This window comes from Argentina anserina, chromosome 7, assembly GCF_933775445.1.
Source record: "Argentina anserina chromosome 7, drPotAnse1.1, whole genome shotgun sequence".
NCBI lineage: Eukaryota > Viridiplantae > Streptophyta > Magnoliopsida > Rosales > Rosaceae > Argentina > Argentina anserina.
This window is the reverse complement of record NC_065878.1, coordinates 15,829,649-15,856,086: the sequence shown is the minus strand read 5'-3', so window position 1 is coordinate 15,856,086 and position 26,438 is coordinate 15,829,649. Positions and strand designations below refer to the sequence as shown.

Sequence of the window (26,438 nt, the reverse complement as noted above, 5' to 3'; positions counted from 1 at the left end):
AGGTCAACTTTAAATAAAATTAAAAAATCATTGGTTAGAAGAATTGAACATCTGATCAATTCTTTGTAAGCACAAAGTTGTAGTCAACTCTACTACACAACTTGTTGTTATATATGACTCTTTTTAATATATTGCATTCCATGTCTCAACATTCACCTAAAATTGAGAAAAAAAAAACGAACTAATTGTTGAGGGGAATCAAACTCCGTTCACCTCATTACAATATTTACAAAGTTATGGTTATGGTCAAAGTCGAGAAATGCTTAATCCGAACATGAACTACCAGTACCACCCATAGTCAATCACCCACGACCCTCATGATTCACATATAAGTTAGTACATGCAAAATTATAAAAAGGAGGTATCATTTAATGACTATTCTTCACAATATATTTAGGGCTCTACTCATGGACATGATGAAGATAGTGAAAATTTTGTACATAAATCCTTTAGTGGTTCTAAATCACTAATGTAATTTCATATTTAATGTATCATATATAATTAAGGCGTGATGACATACTCTCTTTGAATTCACAGCCATAAAAAAATATTTGAAGTAGATTTTTAATAATTCTTGATGATTATTTCAACTCAAATTACTACAATTCACTATAAACTTATAGTTTTTTTTTATAATAATTTCTTATGACATATAGTAGATAATTGATCAAATAAACATCTCTCAAAATTTTATTCAAAATTTACATATTTTTATATAAATTTCCATCAATTTACTTAATTATTTTTTAAATTGAAATTTGCAATTTTCTGAGGGGGTTCTCTAGCTGACACAACTCTAATAGACAACACATCTCAGCCACCGCCACCACAAGGATTAGTGATTGAAGATATCACTGAATCTGAGAAGGCCGAGGGAGTACTCTCTTTTCCAACGGCACAAAAGGTATCTTCCGGCGAGAAACTCAAACAAGTGATGGTTACTGGTGGTTCTAAAAGCATGGAATGAGGCACTAGTTCTCAGAGTGAGGGTACATGGATGGTGCCAAGATACAACACTCAAGGGACTATCAGATCTGAAGGTAACCACTATTACCAACACACAAATTTTGGACCTCAGCCATTTAATCACTTTTCCGACGAGAACGGAAATATCGAGTACCTCCTAGCAATTCTCATGTATGTCCGAGTACCTCCAGCACGGCTTCCTTCATGACCCTCATGCAACTCTACCATTAGGTACAAAGACCTTTATCCTTATAAAACAAAACTGAATCATGCATAGAGTAATTTTTCTTCCCTGCAGGATCTTGCTTGAGTATCTGAATGATGTTACAACCCTCAACATCTTGTTCACAGTCATCCTTAATCTCTTGCACAAAAGCAGGCAGTGGCCTTGATGTACCAGTGAGGGCTGCAAGTGTTCCCAACTTAGACAAAGCATCCGGTGCTGAGTTACTTTTCCATGCCTTGTAATGTATTGAGTAGTTGTATCCCATGGCCATGAGTTTTATCAGCCATTTCTGTTGAGCCGGAGTTGTAATTCTTTGACTCATAAAGTGTTCCAATGTTCTATGATCAGTGTAGATGACGAAGTGTTGTCCTAGCAAGTATGGTCTCCACAATTGCACAACTGCCACAATAACCACCATTTCCTTATCATAGACCGACAAAGAGAGGTGTTTTTGAGCTAGTGCCTTGCTCATGAATGCCATTGGATGCTTCTCTTGTGACAAAATAACTCTTATCCCTAAGTCTGAGGCATCACATTCAATGCAAAATTCTTTGTTAAAATCAGGTGTAGTTAGGACTGGTGCATTGCTGAGAGCAAACTTAAGTTCTTCAAAGGTTGTTGTAGCTTTGTCATTCCAAACAAAACCATCTTTCCTCAGCATGTCTGTAAGAGGTTTGGCTATAATTCCAAAGTTTCTTACAAACTTGCGATAATATCCAGCTAAGCCAAGAAACCCTCTCAGTTCTTTGAGTGTCTTTGGTTGTGGCCACTGCACGATGCTTTCTACCATCTTGGGATCCACAGAAACCCCTGCAACACTGATTATGTGTCCCAAGTACTCAACACTTGCTTCTCCAAAGATGCATTTACTTGCCTTGACCCTTAAGTGACTGTTGTTGCAATTTCTGAAGCACAAGTTCTAGGTGAACCAAATGTTCATGCAATGATGAACTATAGATTAGTATATCATCGAAAAACACCAACACAAATTTCCTGAAGTACTCTCTCAAAGTGTCATTCATCACAGCTTGAAAAGTGGAAGGTGCATTGGTCAATCCCAAGGGCATGACCAAGTATTCATAGTGACCTTAGTGTGTCCGGAATGCTGTCTTGCAAATATCCTCCTTGCACATCCGTATCTGATGATATCATGACATGAGATCCAACTTTGAGAAGATTGTAGCACCATGTAGCTTATCCAAGAGCTCATCAACAATAGGGATGTGAAACTTGTCCTTCACGGTAGCAGTATTCAAAGCCCTATAGTCCACACATAGCCTCCAAGTTCCATCTTTCTTCTTCACCAACAAAACTGGTGATGAGAAAGGGCTAACACTAGGCCTAATCACTTTACTTTGCAGTTGCTCACTGATTATCTTCTCTATTTCTCCTTTTTAGAAATGCGGATATCGATAAGGTCTCACATTGATGGGAGTAGTATTAGGGAGCAACTCAATTATGTGATCTTGGGGTCTTGGTGGGGGCAGTCCAGTGGGAGTGTCAAACACTGAATCAAACTTCAACAATAGCTTTTGAATATCTGAATTGAGTGTTGCCTCACCTTCCAACATTTCAGCTCCATTAATATGCACAAAAAATGCCTCCCTTTCTTTCTTGAGTATCTTACTCATAACTTTGCGACTCACCATTTTAGTAGTAGCTACAGTTTCACCCTACAAGATATGCAATTGATCCATTTTCACAAATTTCATCCTCATTAGCTCAAAATTCCACAATACATCCCCCAAAGTTTTCAGCCAAACTGCTCCAAGATGACACTCCCTGATATTAGAAGCACATAGTAACTAGCTTCAAATTCATAACCCCGCATGTTCATAGTAATTGTAGCCAATTTGCTTGTCTCCATTATGTTACAATTAGCAGCTCTGACATGTAAAGGTTTAATGACTTGCACCGTGGCCTTAACATGCCTCATCAAATCAAGGTGAACAAAGTTGTGAGATGCACCTGAATCAATGAGAATGTGTACCTCCTTCTTTTGAAAAGAGCCTTTGAGTTGCATAGTACTGCTACTGCATCCCCTACAGTATTCAAATGCACATCCGGCTCCCCATTGTCAACTGGTTCCTGCTCTTCTTCATCTTATGTTGCTTCCTCGGGTCCAGGCTCTTCTACAACTTCTTGTATCACATGTGGCACAACCATTGCTTGTCCCCTGCGACAATTATGGCCTGGCCTAAATTGTTCCTCACAGAAAAAACACTGATTTCTGGCTCTCCTTGCTTGAAACTCAGCTTGTGTCAACCTCCTGACACCTCCAGCATTATTACCACCAACATTAGGGGGTGCCACTGGTGGCCTTGCAGGAGCTATTGCAGGGGCTGCCCTTGGGGCTGGCTGTGCAGGTCTAGCAGGTGCAATATTACTGTCCTAGCCACATAAGCTGCCCTTCGAGTAAGAATTTCCTTTTCTTCAAACAATTTTGCTAAATCACAAGCTTCATATATGGTAGTGGGCCTCAAAATACGCACATCAGTGTGAATGCTATCCTTCAATCTGCCTATGAAGAATGACAATAACTGGTGTTGAGTGAAACCCGTTGTTCGTATAGCTAAACGGGAGAAGTTGTCCTTGAACTTGTCCACACTACCCGTCTGTTACAACCGAGCTAGTGCATTTTGATAATCTCCAACTTGAAATGAACAAAATTCTCGCACAAGCAAGTCAGCTAGACCTTGCCAAGTTGGTGGAAATTCGTGATGGAACATGTACCAATGGTCAGAAGCACTATCAATCAAGTGCATCGATGCGATATTAAGTTTTTCCTCCTCCGGAATTTGGTACAAATCGAAGAACTGCTCACACTTGTTCAGCCACTCAGTGGATCTCCACCACTAAACATTTGAAATTCCAGCTTCATCTGCCTCATAGTTGGTAGATTTGGATCATAAAATTTTTGGTAGTTGTTATGGTTTCCAGGGATATGATTTTGTTGCTGAAAGTTGGGATATGTTGGGGGTTGTTAGTAGGATGTTCCAGCTTGTTGTGATGAAAAATGGCTAGAAATGCAGAAGGAAGTTAAACAATTTGTTGCTCAGTGTGACACGTGCCAAAGAAATCATTATGAAGCTATTTCACTAACAGGGTTGCTGCAGCCCATTCCCATACCTTCAAGAGCATGGACCAACATTTCAATGGACTTCATAGAGGCTTTGCCTAAGTCAGATGGCAAGACTGTCATTTGGGTAGTTATTTACAAACTTACAAAGGATGCACACTGAAGTTCTTGAGAAGATTGGTTCAGTCGCTTACAAGCTGAAGTTGCCAGCAAGTGCAAGAATTCACAATGTGTTCCACATCTCTCTACTGAAGAAGGTTGGTACTTGGTACTCATGTGATTGTCAACCCTCAACTTCCCAATATCACTGACTCTGGTAAGAATACCTGGTATCCAGATGCAGTTCTTAAGGTTCGTATTGTGAAGAAAAGAGGAGTAGCTACACCTCAGTGGTTGATTCAATGGCAACATGCCACTCCTGAAGAGGCTACATGGGAGGATGCTAGTGAGATCGTGAAGAGATGCCCAAAGTTTGACTCGGATGCCAACCCTTGAGGTCAAGTGTTTTTTGAAAGGAGGGAATGATGTTAAGAGTGCAAGTCCAGTCCAGTTTTGACTAGGAGAAGTTAGTCTTTCTATTTCCCTAAAACGCTGCGTTCTGCTTGTATCTGTTATGCTGCACATGAGTATCACGTGCTTGTAGATATTTAACAGTATCGAGTTAGAATTCAGTGCAGCAGTCCGATCTGTGGACGCGTGTCAAGATCGCTAGTGGTCTACTTTAGCTATTTATAGTAAACAATGTAACCCTAGTGCCCGTCTGTTACAACCTTAGAGCCTGATAGGCTGGGCATGGCATGAGCCTTGAGCCGTGCCTCAGCGAGGCTCACGCATGTAAGTAAATGCATGCAAGAAGCATGGCAGATCAATATCGGAGGTATTAGCCTTGTTAGCACAGTGATTGGCTGGGCATTAGCCTCACTAGCAGGAGCCTTACAAGCACGGAGTAAGGTGCCAAGCAATGTAAAGGATGCAGAGTTATTAGCATCGACAGCTGCATGCATATTAGCCTCGCCAGTATGCAAGGCAGATGCAGAGACAAGTGCAAGAGCTGGGCTAGAGATTAGCCTCGCTAGCAGATGCGAGCAGATTAGCCTCGCTAGCAGACCTGTAGGTTGGATATCAGCCTCGCCAGCAAAGAAGTGGGCAGATCTGACACGGCAGAGAGATTAGCCTCGCCAGCAGAGCTCGGCAAGCACTGGGCAAACAATTTGACGGATATTAGCCTCACTAGCACAGAGCAGACAAACCTATAAGCTAGAGATTAGCCTCGCTAGCACTGATCATAGGCGTGGATGCAAGATAGCAGCACACATGGAAGGGTACGGTGGAAGGCAAGCACAAGCAGCATGCAGGTCGACGGCAGAGGCTGCGACACTTGGCGTGCAGGGGCATGCATGACTCATACACGGCAGTTACTGAGCAGTTCACAAGCAGTGGGCAGTTACCAAGCATGTAGTGGGTGGTTATCAAGCAGCCAAGAAAGTTACCAAGTAGTGGGCAGTTATCCGAGGCAGTTACCAAAGCAGTGGGCAATTATCCAAGTTAGTGGGTGGTTATTCATGCAAGGTGGCGACTTAAGCTTGAAGATAGGGCCAGCAGTTACTCATGCAAGGTAGGAAAGTCAGTGGGCTGTGTCATGGGAGTTAATAGACTTGCTTGGCAAGCATGCAGGCTGCCACATCACCCTAGGGCGGTTGGGGGTGTCAACCGCCATGCACAATTCTAGTGCAACATAACCTAGGCCAATGGGGTTGTCATTGGTAACGAAAGAATGTCGAGAGATGTATTCACAATCGAGAGACTGTGAGAACACAAGCAAGGAGAGAACAATTGTAAGGGTGAGGAAAACACAATAGAGAGCTAGGTAGATATGGCATGTCGGAATTGCGAAGGCTGTAAGCCTCATTGTATCCTCATTGTACCCTTAGGTTGAGTGATTAGTGTAGGCGCACTAAGTGAGTGGCTATGCATATTGGGTTTGGATAGATCAAGGCTGAAATCACTCTTTGTACTTATTGTAATCTTCTTAATTCTTTAAATGAGTTAAAGGTTGGGAGCGGACTCCCGTAAACACTTGTGTTGTGTGTGTGCGTGTTGCTTGTATGCTCATTGTTACTTATTAGATAATTTCCGCTGTGCAATAGACAATTGAGTGAGAGAAGTGGGTAGGCTGGTTAGGTAGTGTAGGCTGCTTAGCGTCATCACATAGGGAAAACGTTTTGGTATCGACTGTGATCGTGTGACACTGTCTATGAATATCAAGTCTATTTTTTTTTTCCAGTTTATGCTTTCAAATTTCTCTCTTAATTTCTATTAGCTTGAGATACCTATCAAAATGTGTATCCAAGCATTGGCTTTCTCTCATCAGTAGCCCTGTAGCTTCCGCAACTCTTACAATACTCGATATAAACCTCTGTACATCTGTACTTCTGAGACATACGGTTTGAAATTAGTACTCGATACCGTGTTCATGCGATCCAATTGAGCGACTTGTTCTCCATTCCCTATACCGGCTCGCCGATCACTATATATCCTTCCAAATCTAAATCCAAGTCTGACTGCGATGTGCGACGAGAAGTTGCTTTTATAGGCTGTGATGGCGATGGCGATTCAGTACTTCCCATCCGCATGGGGTTTGGTGTCTTTGGCTCTCGAATTGTTCTTGCCGGCGGCTCTTTTGTTCCGAAAGGCGAGTTTGACCATCACCCTGGACCATCCTTCGCTTGGGACACTATTGATTCAAAGGCCTGTTTCGATAAAACTGCGATTCCGGCAATGGAAAAAGATACGGCGCTTCGTCCTTACCTGCTGGAGATCCGTGGTAAACTATATGCTCTCTCTTCAAGAGATTTCAAGGTATTTGACTTCCAAAACAAGGTACGGGCTCCTCTTCAGCCTCTTCCAATTGGACATGCATGGTTTTATATCAACCTGTTCAGTTTTGGACACCAAGATCGTTGTCTCACACCAGGCAGCTCGACTGTTACAATACTACTACGACGTGGCCTCCACTCATGGATCATGGACAGCCATCAGTCCAGTGGTAACATTCCAATCCAGAATGGTTGTAAAATCGTTTTATCCACACGACAAGTTTCTAATTATGGACTGTGAGGATGACGAATTTGATAAGCTAATCTTTCTTTATCCTTTGATTCCTTTCTAAAGTTGTCTCTGTACGAGTCTTTGCCGTCCGTCTGGCCGAGGAAGGTGTCCCTGCTCAGTATCTACCCGTAGCTACGATAGATTTGCCCGATTTGCCTTGTTTGTCCGATACTGTGGTAACATCATTCACTTGTGCCTATCTTGGAGAGGGAAAAGTTTGCTTTGCATTGTTGCATGTGGAGCAGCATTTTGATCGCCAACCTCTTCTTGTCTTTACGCTTGATTTCGCCTATATGAAATCTGGTGCCAGTAGTAGTCCTACTGAGATTAGTAGCAGCAGTACTAGTGATCCTCCAGGTTGTCTGCATATTGTGTCATATTTTGGATCATTCTCGATGATGAGCCTCTTTCCTCCCCCACTACCGAACTGTTTAATTGCATTGTGCTGTAACTCCATCACTCAGGTTATAAGCCCTTTTATGACTAAGCATGATAGGCATTCCATATGTCATGTCTTCTACTACTAAGTTTTGTTTCAAGTTGTGCGAAAGTATGTAGAGTGGAATATTTTTTGATTTAGGAATACATATTTTTCTTCATGTTGTAAATCATACCTACATCAACTGTACTATTTCGCCCTCTTCATTATTACATTTCACGTATTATATTAAATGGAGTTATGACTTATGAGCTGCTATCAACATTATGAAGCTTGTTGATGTAACGAAACAAATATCGTAGTAATTGTTGTTCAAGTTCGGAGACGAGAAATAGCAGTATAAGATGAACATAATCCTTAGCCAAATAAACTAAGTCTGTTCTAGCTATGCCCCCTTTTAGATTTATGGGCATAGAACAGGTTGATACGGAGTGCGCACTGTGCTGTAGTGTATAAGGTTATGATTGAAGAAAATAAATTTGCTCTGCAATTTTATCTAAATCTTAGTAGATAAAAGAAATCATATTTCAAAAAAAAAAATCATATCTGCTCAACTGCTTTAAATATATGTGAAGTAACTAAGTGGTTTCAGACAGTCTGTCACTGCTACAAATGGTTGTTATTTCTTTGGCATACTAATGATTTGAACTAAAGTATAATAGCAGTAGGTAAAAGAGTTCATTTTATCAAGTATTCTCATATAGTCACTGCTCATATCAAATTTGGTGTTTGCATCCTATTAAAACTTAATCTACGCACAATCAAGGACTGTAAATGTATCTTCAGGCTCCAAAACTTCATCATTTGTTTATCATTTCATTTGGAGCTAGCTGCTACCAGTAATGTTTGGGAAAACTTTCAACATTTAGAAAAGTAGCAGGTGTGTGTGATTTACAAATTGGTCTCCGTAGATATAGCTGGAAACACATGAATTGATTGAAGCTTCTTTCTATAAAGTTTACTAACAAGAGTAGCAGGAGGATCTTGCCGCTGGCATGACTCTGTCCATCTCAATTACAACAGATTGCATCTGAATCTATAAACAACAAGGCTAATAGTAAGCCTCGTTAAAATTCATATTAGTAAGTTTTTAGGAAGAAAAAAAAAACAAGAAAAAACATGTAGTAACGCAAAACTTGGGCCACCGCCTCCAAATAAGTTAGCAGCTCAATCTAACCTTGTCTTCTTCATCCCTATTGGTTTCAAACCCTAGCTAGCCTCTCAATATGATAGTTTACTCATCATCATCAGCAGAAACCGTAGCCAACATCGAAGAGATCCTCACAGAGATCCTTCTGCGCGTGCCAGCCAAAACCCTAATCCGCTTCAAATATGTCTCCAAGCATTGGCTCTCTCTCATCACCAGCCCTAGCTTCTGCAAGTCCCACTCTACTCGTTATAAATCCCTGTATTTCTGTTTCTCCGAGGGATTCAACGCTAAGAATATGGATACTCGACACTCTGTTAGCGCAATCAAATTGAGCGACTTGTTCGTCTTTTCCGATACCACCAAGCATATAGCGATCTATCCTTCCAGATCTAAATCCAAGTCCGAGGTTTACGATTGACTACGTACGAGATGTTGCTTTTGTAGGCCGCGTTGACGGCTTAGTACTTCCCGTCTCCATGGGGTTTGGTGTCTATAGCTCTCGAATTATTCTCGTCGGCCGCTTTTTTAACTGTGCGCGCAAGGATTCAATATCCTACGCTTTGGGCACTACTGATCCAAAGCCCAGCATCCAAGAATCTGGTGTGATTCCGGCCGTTAGTATACATACGGAACTGCATAGTCCTCTCCTGGAGGAGATCGATGGTAAACTATATGCTCTCTCTGATTAACATTTTCTGGTATTTGACCCCCACTGTGCGACCAAGTCCCGGACTCGTCTTCCGCGTCTTCCATGGGGCAGCTCTCCTCTCTCCCGTGCAGTTGTTGGCCGCGAGATCATTGTCTCACTCTCTTCCGGTGGGATGTTCAGCTATCATCTTGATGAGGGAACATGGACAGAAATTGAACCATTGTGGGGTGCTTGGAGCACTCCTTTATTTGTGGACTGTGAGGGTGACTTTGGTAAGCTAATGTTCACATATAACAAGGGTCAGACAATAGTCACAATACAAGTCTGGGGCATCCGGCTGTCCGAGGAAGGTGTGCTTACTGATTTTGAACATGTAGCTTCCATAGAGTTGCCCCAGTTGCCTAGTTTGTCTGATTCAGATTTAACATCACTCAGTTCTGCCTATCTTGGAGATGGAAAAGTTTGCTTTGCTAGCTATATTGTATGTGAAGCATTATAATTGCCGACCTCTTCTAGTCTTTACTTTCCAATTTGCCTATAAGAAAGCTGGTGCCACTAGTCGATCATCCTGGCATTAGTAGCAGCAGTACTAGTGATCCAAGTTTTCTGCGTTATGAGTCATATTTTGGATCATTCTCTGCGAAAGCTCTGGGTTGTAAATTGTTCGAATTCATCTACGTTGGGCAACTCCCCCCAAATATCGTCCTTAATAATTTCTTTGTGCTGTAACTCCATCACTCAGGTAAGCCCTTTAATGCAGATAATAAGCATTCCATATGTCATGTCTCCTACTACTAGTTTACTTGTTTCGTTTCAAGTTATGTAGATTTCTTTTAATTGGAAAATTACTTAATGGTATTAGACTATATTTGAATTAACTAAAAACTTATTTTTCATATTTTTTATATAAATTAGGACATAAATCCAAATCTAAAGAATAAATAAAACAAAACCTGATTAATTAATTAATGTAAAAATATCGAAAATACCATTATTTTCGTGAAAATTATTAAATGTTACTCCTAAATCTAACAAATTTCTTTCTCCTCATTTTTTAGTTTTTTTTTTCTAGCAAATTTAAGTTTTCCGGCCAAACCACCGGCAATTTAGAGGTGATCAATATATTAAGTTGTTCCTTATGTCATGGGCTTTCATTTAAGTACCATATTGCATATGTTTTGAGAAATTTTGAAATTGCCAATTTTGCTCACCAAAAACCACATTAACAATTAGTTTCTCAGTCGACACAGCAGCTAGATTTATAGTCGACAGTAGCATGTACCTTCCAAGTCGACAGTAGTAGTTAGATTCATAGTCGACATTAGTATGTATCTTTCAAGTCGACAGTAGCAGATGTCTTCCAAGTCGACCGTAATAACTAATTTTTAACTCGACAGTAGCAGTTAGTTTTTATAGTCATCAGTAGCAGTTAGTTTTTATTATCGACAGTAGCAGATAAACTCTTTATTGATAGTAGCAAATACTATGGGTCAAAAATAGGTTAAAAAGTAAAATATTTTATGACATGTGGCAACTTGCCATCATTTTATCCTTATTCGTAAATTTTGGTTCTTATTTGTTTTATGAAATTAATTAGTGAGTTATTTGTAAACTAAATTGTTGTTCGATACTTTTTGAGTAGTTTGTTATTCTTTTAATCAATGATCAATCTTTGACATGGCGTGCACACACACTTTCAATCAATCATCTTATTGTCGTCCATGGTCTCTTAAACTTGTGCTTGACTGAGTCCCTTTTTAACATCGATCAATCAACTGGCCTAGCTCGAACCATGTTGACAGAAAACTAACAATCGAGTCCTTTTGCCAATCACAAATATGCAACAACATAGGAACTGATTCGAAGGAGGAAGATCAGGGCAACAATTAGCAACCTTACTGGCCTCCACTTATTCAAGAGGCCAACAATATTGAAGAATCGATTTCACCTGCCGTCATGCGGATATTCTGATTACGGTCATGAGGCATTCAGAAAGAAGATTCGGTTTGATCAATAACGTAGCGCGACGAAAAGTAACTGATATAGTCTCTTGCCTACAATCCATGCCAAAAAAGATGGAGCATGATCCTTTCCTATCCAGTATTAGCTATCTAGCCTTTCTATTTTGAACTGATCGATGTATTAAACTCTCTTTGCTCGTTTCGTATCTTAATCATTTGAATTAATTGGTACGAATGAGCACGATTGAGCTTAGAGATCGATTTTGATCATATATATTCATGCATCCAATTGAAATTTCAATCTTATATTGTCGGATAAAAAAAGGAGTACGGAAAGTACGTGATCGTCGAAGCTACATTCTTGCGTGAGTTGAATCATATTCTCTGACTTCTATTCCAAGTCAAACGTAGTGGATCTTAAAAAAGGCCGACCCGGTCCTTAACAATACAGGCCCAGACCCGTTTATTTCCTCACCCTTATCTTCAGACTGTGACAAATTGCCCCCAATTCAGCGCCTATAAATCGCTCCCCACAATTTTGAAATCTCAGAAAACTCGCCGATGATTTGAATCTCAAAAATAGAGGAAGAAGAAGGAGATGGAGGAGGAGGGAAGGTTAGGGTTTTGATCGAGAAGGCGACCGAGTCAATCGAGCCTGATGTCGACCCCCGCCTCCTCAAGGCCATCAAGTCCGTCGTCCGCCGCTCCGACTCCGAGCTCCATCTCGCCGCCAATCTCCTCATGGATCTCATGAAGCGCGATCACTCTCAGGTCCCCTCTCAGAAAACTCAAATCTTTCATTTTCATTTTTCACAGCTGCTCTGTTTTCGCTAGGGTTTATTACCACGATCAATTTTAATCAGTCGAAATCGAATTGATTTATACATGAAAGAAGATAGAAACTTATATTGTTGTGTAATAATTGTGTTTGAGTTTAAATTTTAGGGTATGTGTGTTGTGATTTATAAGAGAAGAAGACAATTTGGCTAAATTAGAAATGTTGCAGGTGAGGTATTTGACTCTGCTGATTATTGATGAGCTTTTTCTGCGGTCGAAGTTGTTTATATGCATTGTGGTTGAGAATATGGATCAGTTGTTGACGCTAAGCGTCAGGTTTAGGAGGAATTTTCCACTGCCGGCTCCGGCAAACATTGCGGCGACTCTGCAGTTGAAGGCAATTGAGTTTTTGGAGAAGTGGAATGCTTCGTATGGTGTTCATTATCGGGAGATTAGGTTAGGGTTTGACTACCTGAAGAACACGCTGAAGTATCAGTTCCCGAACCTGCAGGCTAATGCGGTGCAGGTGCAGCAGGAGAGGAGGGAGAGGAAGTCAAAGGAGATATTGGTGAAGAAGTTTTAGAGTTTGGAGGGGAGTTTTGGGTCGATAAAGGAAGAGATACAGTTGACCGTTGATGAGATTGGGGAGTGTTTAGAAATTGCGCGTGCTAATGAGGAACAATTAAAGTTTATCCCGTTAGATGATGAAGATTTTGAAGAGATTCATTCTTATGAGTTACGGCAGTTGTGTTTGCAAACATTGGAGGAAGAAGATAAAGTTTATGAGAATACTGAAAACAAAGTGGTTTTCGACGCACTGAGGGAGCTTTACAAGCTTTTGGTTACCAAGCATTTGGTTGCTGTCCAAGTATGGATAACCGTTCTTGTGATTGAATGATAACAGATCAGAGATTCCTATTTGAAGGAGTTCATTGATATCTGAAATCGCATACAGTCTGTGAAGAGGAAGAAGTGTGAAGAATCAGGTTGCACTCTTCTAAACACTGCAAATCCTGATGAAGAAGAAATTTGGTAGGAAGGCAATGCTGACACGGTAACCTGGGACTTCTAGTCACCCCAGTAAGAACTTTGGTGATCTGGCTGGGGCATTGACATCCAATGAGGTAAAAAAGAGAATTTCAAAAGCACGTGGTAATGTGAGAAACGGCAAAAAACCTCTCAGTCAGGAAAGTGATGTAGCCAAGTTAGATCCTCTGAAGAGTAAGCTTTTGGCTGAAGCTCCAGAGGTGAACTGGGGCTCTTATTTGGATAATTGGGGTGGTTCAAAAAGGGATCTATTATATAATCAGCGGGGGTTGGAGCTTGATTGTCATTGGGGCAGAGTGGATCACGATGCAGTTATCCTAGGCGAAAAGATTGCAGAATTAAATCTGCAGGCTACTGTATACAAAGAAAAGCAAGTTGATATACCACCGTGCCACGCTCCATTAAGTAATGGAAAGCCTTGTCACAGAAGGAACTTGAGAGTTTGTCTGTTCCATGGACCTATTAATCCCAGAGATGATGAGGGGAAGCCTCTAAATCAGAACCCTTCTGTTGATGAGACAACTCTTGACACATGGGCTGATTTAGTAGAGCAGTTGGCGAAACAAGCCATGAAGAAAGTTCGCGAGAAAGATAAAGAGTTAGCAAGGAAGAGAGAAATTGATAAACAGGCACTGAAGTGTGCAAAGCTTGCGAAAGTACGCGAACACAATGATTCTGTTTTACGTGATGCTGCTATGGCTTCGACTTCTAGATCTGCAGCAATTGGAGAAGATTTGGAGGCAGCTAGTAGCACGAACCCATCATCCAGGAACAATAAGAAAACCCTTGCAGACATGCTGAAGAAAAAAGAGACACCAAAAGATAGATTGTTTCAGAGGCTTTTAAACGCGCGAGCTAGTGCTGCCACTGTAAGGCAGCTCAACTTGGGGGCAGATACAAATTACAGAGAAGCCTTCCTGAATCAGTTGTGATGACTTGGTTTGTTTTACTTGGAAAAATGATCTTGGGAATCCATGATCTTGATAGCAACTACAGAGATGTCTTCTGCAAGATTCTGTGCTATATGTTATATTTTCTGATTCAAATTCGATCGGAAAGTTTGCAAATAATGGAAGTTGATAAATAAGAAGTTGGTGTTTAAATTGCTGATGCTCAGTCTCTTTACCATTGTTGTATGAACTATGTTTTGCATATTGTTCGGTGTAGCATATTGATTAGGAAAGAAGCTATACTTTCCAGTGGGCAAGTCTAAACTCTAACCATAGACCTGCCCACATAAATCCTTCACTTTTATCTTCTACCTCTTCTACTGATGGCCGCTTATTATAAGTTGCTGGATTTCTATTTTGCTTCATCTTTCTTCACCCTGGGTTTCTTTCGTCCACTCTTTTCTTCTTCTTTCTTTTTGGGTTTCACTCTTCCTCGCTTTTCTGGTTTGCTTCTATCTCATCTTCTTGGATAAGTCCCCGCGTTAGAACCGGAACCCGCAACACACTAGTGCCCAGTCCCACGACCACGAGTGTTACCTTTTGTCTGCCTTAATGTCTTGTCTTTTGTAACCCAATTATATATAGAATTTCATGTGTTATTAGTGAGCATTTTCCTGAAAGTTGTTTGCAGACTAAATGGGATTTTTGTTATATTTAGCACACCAGTAAGTTTTGATTTTCACCAGGAGTTTCAATTTCCCTTTTTTGTTATATGCAGATTGCAGAAGGTTTCCGAGTACTTGAGGGATGGCTACTTCATCTTCGATGTTTTCATGTTCGCTCCAAGGGGCAATGCCATTTTGGAAACAGTTGCACTGCAATTATTCCGATCATGTCTCCATGCACTTAAAGCATCCCATTGTCAAATTTTTGCAAAGTGAGACTCTGTGTCGTGCACTGAAAATTTAGCTTCCTTTTCGGTGGGGAAGAAGTTTCAACTTGATGATGTGATTGAAACTCAACAGTTTTTGATAGAGACATTCTGGGGGCTATATTTGAAGTGGCACGCGATATGAAGATGGAGAAATAAATCAGCAGGGAGTCAGATGCTTAAGGGATATCTCATGGCTACTCTCTTCTATGAACCCTCTACTAGGACTAGGCTGTCCTTTGAGTCTGCCATGAAACGCTTAGGTGGAGAAGTTTTGACTACTGAAAATGCAAGGGAGTTTTCTTCAGCAGCTAAAGGAGAAACACTTGATGGTATCTCTAATCTTCTTCCACTTACCGGCCTTGTCGAGTGATTTTTTAAGGTTATATAGTGACATGGTCGCTTGATTTTCAGATAGTATAAGAACTGTTGAGGGTTACTCGGACATAATTGTGATGCGTCACTTTGAGAGTGGTGCAGCTAAAAGAGCAGCAGCAACTTCTGGCATTCCTGTAATCAATGCAGGAGATGGCCCTGGACAACACCCAACTCAGGTACACAAAAAATTGTCCTTGTTGCAATTATCTGAGGCATAGTAATATGGTTATCTGCCATTGCAATTGACTGAGGAACAGTCATCCCTATGTATAATGGTGGATTAAATTCCCTTTGTACAGAAATGAAAGAGATACCAATCTTTTATTTTCTTATAAAGAAAAAGTTTTGAGAGAGAAAAGTAAGCTCATTTAGTTTACCAAATCCAGCATCCATAATGGTGGTATGAGCATAATTGTGATCTTGTCTCATACAAGGCATACTTCTAACTTTAGGTCCTGTTAGTTTCAATATCTTTTATTTGGTTGTTGTAATCCTGTACGTATTGAGTTAGAAGGTTTTCTCATCTCCACAGGCCCTTCTGGATGTCTATACCATCGAAAGAGAGATAGGAAAGCTGGATGGCATAAAAGTTGCACTTGTTGGAGATCTTGCCAATGGAAGGACAGTGCGTTCACTGACTTCACTCGCATACTTGCTTGCCAGGGACAATGACGTCAAGATCTACTTCGTCTCTCCTGATGCTGTGAAAATGAAGGTAATTTTCCGAACAGTACGTCACTTCAGTTTACCTATCTTTTTGTCATTTGAGGCAAGTCTCGAAAGTGTGAAAATGTAGGAGATTTGGAGTCTCACTGTTTCTGTTCCTTCCAGAATGACATAAAAGTAAACATCAAGGGAAGTTGAGTGGGAAGAAAGTGCTGATTTGATGGAAGTTGCATGTAAGTGTGACGTTCTCTATCAAACTCGCATTCAGCGTGAGCGGTTTGGAGAAAGAATCGACCTCTATGAAGACGCCCGTTGATAGGAGCACTTTGTGCTACGTTTTTAATATGTTTTTACCTCCATTTGTACTTTGCTTAACCCTTATTGTTGTAATATCGAGTCATTGAGTCACAATGGGAGTCTGGGACGGTATTGGATGTGTCTTTGTGCTTAAACGAGTTAAAAACGAAGAATTGGTCTAGAGTCCTAGTTTGAGTAGGAATCCTTATAGGACTAGGAAACCTAGTTGGATTAGGAGTCTTCATCTTTCTACGTTTTGGTCGCATTGGTGATATCTTGAGAGTCATGTTTGCACTAGGAATCCTTGTTAGACTAGGAAACGTATCATTTGGGAGAGTCCTACTTGAACTCAAACTCTTATACCGTAACTTTCCTAATTGAAATTTCATATTCTAGTAACTTACTTATTCGATGAATTATCTTGTATTTATTTTATTTTCAGAATTAAAGTAAGAGATAGTTCAAGAGGAAAAAGAGTCATAGCCGTGCAAAGAAAGAAGAAGATAACAAACAGAAAATTAAGGAGCCGTGGGTTTCACATGAAGGAGAATTAAAGAGTCCTTGCCGTGGATATAATTGAATGAAGAGGGAAAGAAGGAGATAAGAAGAAGAGATAATTAATGAGTCTTTGAAGGAGCCGTGAGGAAGCCATGCAGCAATAATCAAGGAGTCCAAGTTGAAACAAGATTGGGAAGAGATAAAACAAAGAGACGTGCATGCCATGAAGATAAAGTGCTGTGAGGATAATTAAAAGGTAGGAAGATTTAATTGTGAAGCCATGCAAGCCATTCAGCCATGTGCCCTAGAAGAAAGGGAGTCCGTGTATATTTCAAAGATCAAGCCTTACCATGATTAAAATGTAAGATGAAGAGAGAGGACGGCAGGAAGATAAGAGAGAGACTAGGTTATCAAGTCACCCCAAGTCCAGCCCAAAGCCGTGAAACTCCTCTCCCCATTCCTCTATATATAGCTCGGCCTCCCTTCATATTTTTGAAATCTCAGAAAACTCGCCGATGATTTGAATCTCAAAAATAGAGGAAGAAGAAGGAGATGGAGGAGGAGGGAAGGTTAGGGTTTTGATCGAGAAGGCGACCGAGTCAATCGAGCCTGATGTCGACCCCCGCCTCCTCAAGGCCATCAAGTCCGTCGTCCGCCGCTCCGACTCCGAGCTCCATCTCGCCGCCAATCTCCTCATGGATCTCATGAAGCGCGATCACTCTCAGGTCCCCTCTCAGAAAACTCAAATCTTTCATTTTCATTTTTCACAGCTGCTCTGTTTTCGCTAGGGTTTATTACCACGATCAATTTTAATCAGTCGAAATCGAATTGATTTATACATGAAAGAAGATAGAAACTTATATTTTTGTGTAATAATTGTGTTTGAGTTTAAATTTTAGGGTATGTGTGTTGTGATTTATAAGAGAAGAAGACAATTTGGCTAAATTAGAAATGTTGCAGGTGAGGTATTTGACTCTGCTGATTATTGATGAGCTTTTTCTGCGGTCGAAGTTGTTTATATGCATTGTGGTTGAGAATATGGATCAGTTGTTGACGCTAAGCGTCAGGTTTAGGAGGAATTTTCCACTGCCGGCTCCGGCAAACATTGCGGCGACTCTGCAGTTGAAGGCAATTGAGTTTTTGGAGAAGTGGAATGCTTCGTATGGTGTTCATTATCGGGAGATTAGGTTAGGGTTTGACTACCTGAAGAACACGCTGAAGTATCAGTTCCCGAACCTGCAGGCTAATGCGGTGCAGGTGCAGCAGGAGAGGAGGGAGAGGAAGTCAAAGGAGATATTGGTGAAGAAGTTTTAGAGTTTGGAGGGGAGTTTTGGGTCGATAAAGGAAGAGATACAGTTGACCGTTGATGAGATTGGGGAGTGTTTAGAAATTGCGCGTGCTAATGAGGAACAATTAAAGTTTATCCCGTTAGATGATGAAGATTTTGAAGAGATTCATTCTTATGAGTTACGGCAGTTGTGTTTGCAAACATTGGAGGAAGAAGATAAAGTTTATGAGAATACTGAAAACAAAGTGGTTTTCGACGCACTGAGGGAGCTTTACAAGCTTTTGGTTACCAAGCATTTGGTTGCTGTCCAAGTATGGATAACCGTTCTTGTGATTGAATGATAACAGATCAGAGATTCCTATTTGAAGGAGTTCATTGATATCTGAAATCGCATACAGTCTGTGAAGAGGAAGAAGTGTGAAGAATCAGGTTGCACTCTTCTAAACACTGCAAATCCTGATGAAGAAGAAATTTGGTAGGAAGGCAATGCTGACACGGTAACCTGGGACTTCTAGTCACCCCAGTAAGAACTTTGGTGATCTGGCTGGGGCATTGACATCCAATGAGGTAAAAAAGAGAATTTCAAAAGCACGTGGTAATGTGAGAAACGGCAAAAAACCTCTCAGTCAGGAAAGTGATGTAGCCAAGTTAGATCCTCTGAAGAGTAAGCTTTTGGCTGAAGCTCCAGAGGTGAACTGGGGCTCTTATTTGGATAATTGGGGTGGTTCAAAAAGGGATCTATTATATAATCAGCGGGGGTTGGAGCTTGATTGTCATTGGGGCAGAGTGGATCACGATGCAGTTATCCTAGGCGAAAAGATTGCAGAATTAAATCTGCAGGCTACTGTATACAAAGAAAAGCAAGTTGATATACCACCGTGCCACGCTCCATTAAGTAATGGAAAGCCTTGTCACAGAAGGAACTTGAGAGTTTGTCTGTTCCATGGACCTATTAATCCCAGAGATGATGAGGGGAAGCCTCTAAATCAGAACCCTTCTGTTGATGAGACAACTCTTGACACATGGGCTGATTTAGTAGAGCAGTTGGCGAAACAAGCCATGAAGAAAGTTCGCGAGAAAGATAAAGAGTTAGCAAGGAAGAGAGAAATTGATAAACAGGCACTGAAGTGTGCAAAGCTTGCGAAAGTACGCGAACACAATGATTCTGTTTTACGTGATGCTGCTATGGCTTCGACTTCTAGATCTGCAGCAATTGGAGAAGATTTGGAGGCAGCTAGTAGCACGAACCCATCATCCAGGAACAATAAGAAAACCCTTGCAGACATGCTGAAGAAAAAAGAGACACCAAAAGATAGATTGTTTCAGAGGCTTTTAAACGCGCGAGCTAGTGCTGCCACTGTAAGGCAGCTCAACTTGGGGGCAGATACAAATTACAGAGAAGCCTTCCTGAATCAGTTGTGATGACTTGGTTTGTTTTACTTGGAAAAATGATCTTGGGAATCCATGATCTTGATAGCAACTACAGAGATGTCTTCTGCAAGATTCTGTGCTATATGTTATATTTTCTGATTCAAATTCGATCGGAAAGTTTGCAAATAATGGAAGTTGATAAATAAGAAGTTGGTGTTTAAATTGCTGATGCTCAGTCTCTTTACCATTGTTGTATGAACTATGTTTTGCATATTGTTCGGTGTAGCATATTGATTAGGAAAGAAGCTATACTTTCCAGTGGGCAAGTCTAAACTCTAACCATAGACCTGCCCACATAAATCCTTCACTTTTATCTTCTACCTCTTCTACTGATGGCCGCTTATTATAAGTTGCTGGATTTCTATTTTGCTTCATCTTTCTTCACCCTGGGTTTCTTTCGTCCACTCTTTTCTTCTTCTTTCTTTTTGGGTTTCACTCTTCCTCGCTTTTCTGGTTTGCTTCTATCTCATCTTCTTGGATAAGTCCCCGCGTTAGAACCGGAACCCGCAACACACTAGTGCCCAGTCCCACGACCACGAGTGTTACCTTTTGTCTGCCTTAATGTCTTGTCTTTTGTAACCCAATTATATATAGAATTTCATGTGTTATTAGTGAGCATTTTCCTGAAAGTTGTTTGCAGACTAAATGGGATTTTTGTTATATTTAGCACACCAGTAAGTTTTGATTTTCACCAGGAGTTTCAATTTCCCTTTTTTGTTATATGCAGATTGCAGAAGGTTTCCGAGTACTTGAGGGATGGCTACTTCATCTTCGATGTTTTCATGTTCGCTCCAAGGGGCAATGCCATTTTGGAAACAGTTGCACTGCAATTATTCCGATCATGTCTCCATGCACTTAAAGCATCCCATTGTCAAATTTTTGCAAAGTGAGACTCTGTGTCGTGCACTGAAAATTTAGCTTCCTTTTCGGTGGGGAAGAAGTTTCAACTTGATGATGTGATTGAAACTCAACAGTTTTTGATAGAGACATTCTGGGGGCTATATTTGAAGTGGCACGCGATATGAAGATGGAGAAATAAATCAGCAGGGAGTCAGATGCTTAAGGGATATCTCATGGCTACTCTCTTCTATGAACCCTCTACTAGGACTAGGCTGTCCTTTGAGTCTGCCATGAAACGCTTAGGTGGAGAAGTTTTGACTACTGAAAATGCAAGGGAGTTTTCTTCAGCAGCTAAAGGAGAAACACTTGATGGTATCTCTAATCTTCTTCCACTTACCGGCCTTGTCGAGTGATTTTTTAAGGTTATATAGTGACATGGTCGCTTGATTTTCAGATAGTATAAGAACTGTTGAGGGTTACTCGGACATAATTGTGATGCGTCACTTTGAGAGTGGTGCAGCTAAAAGAGCAGCAGCAACTTCTGGCATTCCTGTAATCAATGCAGGAGATGGCCCTGGACAACACCCAACTCAGGTACACAAAAAATTGTCCTTGTTGCAATTATCTGAGGCATAGTAATATGGTTATCTGCCATTGCAATTGACTGAGGAACAGTCATCCCTATGTATAATGGTGGATTAAATTCCCTTTGTACAGAAATGAAAGAGATACCAATCTTTTATTTTCTTATAAAGAAAAAGTTTTGAGAGAGAAAAGTAAGCTCATTTAGTTTACCAAATCCAGCATCCATAATGGTGGTATGAGCATAATTGTGATCTTGTCTCATACAAGGCATACTTCTAACTTTAGGTCCTGTTAGTTTCAATATCTTTTATTTGGTTGTTGTAATCCTGTACGTATTGAGTTAGAAGGTTTTCTCATCTCCACAGGCCCTTCTGGATGTCTATACCATCGAAAGAGAGATAGGAAAGCTGGATGGCATAAAAGTTGCACTTGTTGGAGATCTTGCCAATGGAAGGACAGTGCGTTCACTGACTTCACTCGCATACTTGCTTGCCAGGGACAATGACGTCAAGATCTACTTCGTCTCTCCTGATGCTGTGAAAATGAAGGTAATTTTCCGAACAGTACGTCACTTCAGTTTACCTATCTTTTTGTCATTTGAGGCAAGTCTCGAAAGTGTGAAAATGTAGGAGATTTGGAGTCTCACTGTTTCTGTTCCTTCCAGAATGACATAAAAGTAAACATCAAGGGAAGTTGAGTGGGAAGAAAGTGCTGATTTGATGGAAGTTGCATGTAAGTGTGACGTTCTCTATCAAACTCGCATTCAGCGTGAGCGGTTTGGAGAAAGAATCGACCTCTATGAAGACGCCCGTTGATAGGAGCACTTTGTGCTACGTTTTTAATATGTTTTTACCTCCATTTGTACTTTGCTTAACCCTTATTGTTGTAATATCGAGTCATTGAGTCACAATGGGAGTCTGGGACGGTATTGGATGTGTCTTTGTGCTTAAACGAGTTAAAAACGAAGAATTGGTCTAGAGTCCTAGTTTGAGTAGGAATCCTTATAGGACTAGGAAACCTAGTTGGATTAGGAGTCTTCATCTTTCTACGTTTTGGTCGCATTGGTGATATCTTGAGAGTCATGTTTGCACTAGGAATCCTTGTTAGACTAGGAAACGTATCATTTGGGAGAGTCCTACTTGAACTCAAACTCTTATACCGTAACTTTCCTAATTGAAATTTCATATTCTAGTAACTTACTTATTCGATGAATTATCTTGTATTTATTTTATTTTCAGAATTAAAGTAAGAGATAGTTCAAGAGGAAAAAGAGTCATAGCCGTGCAAAGAAAGAAGAAGATAACAAACAGAAAATTAAGGAGCCGTGGGTTTCACATGAAGGAGAATTAAAGAGTCCTTGCCGTGGATATAATTGAATGAAGAGGGAAAGAAGGAGATAAGAAGAAGAGATAATTAATGAGTCTTTGAAGGAGCCGTGAGGAAGCCATGCAGCAATAATCAAGGAGTCCAAGTTGAAACAAGATTGGGAAGAGATAAAACAAAGAGACGTGCATGCCATGAAGATAAAGTGCTGTGAGGATAATTAAAAGGTAGGAAGATTTAATTGTGAAGCCATGCAAGCCATTCAGCCATGTGCCCTAGAAGAAAGGGAGTCCGTGTATATTTCAAAGATCAAGCCTTACCATGATTAAAATGTAAGATGAAGAGAGAGGACGGCAGGAAGATAAGAGAGAGACTAGGTTATCAAGTCACCCCAAGTCCAGCCCAAAGCCGTGAAACTCCTCTCCCCATTCCTCTATATATAGCTCGGCCTCCCTTCATATTTTTCATCTCCATTCTCTCATAAACACAGCCGAAATTCTGCCAAAATCCATCCAGAAAATTCAAGCCAAAAACCTTCATCCATCACCACCAAGCCGTGCTCATCTTCCTCCTCTCCCAAATCGAATCCATTCTTGCCGAATCCTAGAAGGTTTTTAAAGTGTGATTCATCCATGTCTTGTAATTTTTCTTTTGGTTTTCTGCAATTTTCGATTTCATTGTATGAATTCTTGGATGTGATTTTCGGTTTTATATATGAAGAACATAAATTCAGACTTCTTTGGTTTTATGTTTTGATTGTATGAATTCATGAGATTTGTATGTTTGCTGTGTATAATGACATAGGGGCAGTAGGTTTCGAAATAATTTTAGGTTTTATTTCAATTAGTTCCTTGAACTTGTACATCTAAATCAATGCTTGAGGAAGCCAAGGCCATGGTTCTCCTAGGGTTGCGATTTAATTCACCAAAGTGTTCTTCGATTGAATATGCGCTTCGTGTTTCAATTATGGATACTTATATAGGGCTGTGATAGTTCTAGGAATTTGCATGCTTAATCAAGATGAGTGACGCCATGCTTGCTTACATGTCTCCAATTCGACTTAATGTGCTTATGTGCTACTTTGTGTTTAACTAGTACGCTTCGTTATGTTGAACTCTTTTTAGCATATGTTTAGGATTGAACGCTTCGTTGATTCTAGATAAATAAGAAGTCTTAACGATTAGATGAACCGTTTCGGACTCTAATTAGAATTGGAATTGAAATGAACTTAGAAAGAATCGAAATAATTTGCTGCCTATATGTTGTTCTATGCGTGTCATACATGTTTTCTTGAGTGAAATTCGTGTTTTGTTTATGTGATGAATGGTTGATCAATTGTATATAAGTAATTTAGGATTTATTTTAAGTTGTAGTTTTAGAATCCAAATCAAATCCCCCAATAACATGATAAGTGTTGAGGCCCTTTTAATTCCCCGGACTGAACGATCCCTGCTTATTCTATACTAACGATGATGTTTTTCAGGGTATTTTATAGACGTTCTAACAAAACGCTCTATCATTTTGGCGCCGTTGCCGGGGAATTGATTAATTCTCAATGCTTTGAAGTGTTAATCTTATGTTATATTGTGAATTGTATAAGTGTATATTGATTTTTATGTTTCTGTGAATAGTGATCGGAAATTTGGTGCCTGTGAACAGTAATTCGAAGGATTCGAAAAAAAAAAAAAAAAAAGAAAGAGTATAGAACGAAAAAAATTTGTGTGTGTGGAAATTTGTTTTTTGTTATATTGTTGTAGTAGTATGCCTATAGGAAACTTATTACACATAGTGAAATTTTTTTTTAGGGAAGCTAAATGTTTATTTATGCTAGGTTTATTGTAAGTTATAAGGTGAACGGAATAGGTAAAGTCCATTTTGTTAATACTAGCCTTAACCCTCCATTTGTACCTTGTAAAGGTCACTTGGGGTTGAGGGCGGCTTTTATTAACACTTTGGGGCCAGTCTAACACGCAAAGTTGTTCCGAGCTGAGTAAGGGGCTATGCTATTTTCATTACCCTGGTTCAAGGTTTACAAAATTGGATCTCAGAGGCCCATAGACTGACATACATCTCGGTGATGGAGTCGATTGGGAAAGCATCCTTTCGAGGTTGTGGCCCCCGTGGTGTCCAACAAATGAGTCCTGCCTTGTGACTATCTCTGATTCTAGCTATCAAGCCTTCTGAAACAAAGGAATGAGTTTGTGTCTAGACGACGTACTTAGGCCGCACGTCCACCTCACTTTATAACTTAGAAAATAATTTTGTATAAATAGATGTATATAGTTTCAAAAGAAAATGATGTTCTAATTTTTAAGGTATATCGGATAAAGCAAGACCCTTACCTTGGGCTGTTTCAGTCCATTGCACAGTTAGCTCCTCTGCTCCACGTACCTTAAAAGTTAGGATTGTGTGTGAATAAAATCAATTAGACTTAGTTATACTCCTACACATGTAATTTTCGAAATATAGAAGAAAATAAACAAAGAAAACGAAATTGAACAAGATTTAAAGAGAGTGACGTTTTTGTAAAGGAAGAGAACGAAAATTTGTAATTGAAAGGAAGAAGAAGTTTATATTTACTTATACTTGTATTTCATATGTTGTAGAGATACTAATATATATGTGTTCTTTTCAGGCTAATGAATGTCCAAGATTACTGGTTGGTCCGAAGAGATTAGTGCACGCCTGAAAAGAATTCAGCCTCCATCTCAGTTTGATAACGTATCTATTGAATCAGATTCATTTCACGAAGAGAAAGAGTTTGGGTCCATTTCGCCATTTCCAAGTGCAACAAGTTGTAGTGGGCTCAATCCTTTGTTCTTTGAGGATCCGGAGTTAGAATTGTTGACAAGCCCATTTCCATTAGCCCAGTTGAATTTCGATCTACCCGATCCAAAACTTGAAAATCAAGAAGAAGTAATGGCATCAATTAGAGAACAAAATGGTCAAGTTGAAGGAGCAGTTGGTGGGACAGCGCCCTCTAACATTGCATATCCTGTTCCACAAGAGGGCAAGACTAATGATTTCGTTTTGAAGAGTGGGTTTCTACATCATTTACCCAAGTTTCATGGTCTTTCTGGTGAGGATCCTAATCAACATCTCACCTTGTTCCAATTCAACTGTGAGACTATGTGCCCAAGAGGAGCAGACATTCAGATTGTGAAGATGCGAGCATTTCCCTACTCATTGGAGGACCGTGCTCAGAAATGGTTATTTGAGGTGCCAGCTGGTAGGATCACTTCTTGGACTACCATGGTGAACGAATTTCTATCCAAATACTTCCCATCTTCAAGAGTCACTCACATAAGGAAGCAGATCACTGGTATCAAGCAAGGCCCAGATGAGTCGTTTTACAACTACTATGAGAGATTCAGGTCTCTTATAGCATCATGTCCAGCTCATGGCATTAGGGAAGGTCTACTCCTTCAATACTTTTATGAAGGCCTTCTACAAATGGAAAGGGAGTTCCTTGATTCAGCTGCTGGTGGTTCGTTCTTGGACAAGAGCAATGTCATGGCAAAAGATCTTTTGGAGAAGAGAGCAATGAACAACCAACAGTTTGGGACATCTGCAAGTGCTACACGGCAGGTGCATGAGACTCACTCCAGTTCAAACTCTGCTCTAGAGGACAAGGTAGACAAGTTGTCCAAGATGATGAGCCATTTCATGAAGTCTAATGGAGCTCAAGTGTGTGGAATATGTACGGAGGGGCATCCTACTGATCAGTGTCCTCAAGTTGCTTCAAGTGGAGGGTATGAAGAAGTCAATGCCCTTGGTTATCAAGGAGGTCAGAGGTACAACCCATATTCAAATACCTACAATCCTGGCCTACGTGATCATCCTAACTTTCGGTGGTCCAACAATGAAAATGTACTAAGGCCACATCAGAATCAAATGCAATTTGGGCCT

At 40.4% G+C, this 26,438-nt stretch overlaps 2 protein-coding genes and 2 pseudogenes across 2 annotated transcripts; all 4 read left to right on the top strand.

The window, feature by feature from the left end:
• The first annotated feature begins 6,902 nt into the window (after window positions 1-6,902).
• LOC126803666 (UV-stimulated scaffold protein A homolog) lies at window positions 6,903-15,098 on the top strand (annotated as a pseudogene).
• Window positions 14,989-16,583, top strand: LOC126803665 (aspartate carbamoyltransferase 1, chloroplastic-like; annotated as a pseudogene).
• Window positions 15,112-22,014, top strand: LOC126804013 (aspartate carbamoyltransferase 1, chloroplastic-like). Its single transcript, XM_050531765.1, has 5 exons — window positions 15,112-15,229; window positions 20,756-20,993; window positions 21,076-21,215; window positions 21,572-21,754; window positions 21,836-22,014. Exons 2-5 carry the CDS (start codon window positions 20,837-20,839, stop codon window positions 21,878-21,880), a joined length of 525 nt encoding a protein of 174 aa, XP_050387722.1. The 5' UTR covers window positions 15,112-15,229; window positions 20,756-20,836; the 3' UTR covers window positions 21,881-22,014.
• Window positions 17,587-20,485, top strand: LOC126804012 (UV-stimulated scaffold protein A homolog; the record flags this gene model as incomplete). Its single annotated transcript, XM_050531764.1, is given in 3 exon segments — window positions 17,587-17,787; window positions 18,023-18,849; window positions 18,851-20,485. Coding segments are annotated over 3 exon segments (1,950 nt in total), but the record flags the coding sequence as incomplete, so codon positions are not given.
• Window positions 22,015-26,438: the final 4,424 nt, after the last annotated feature.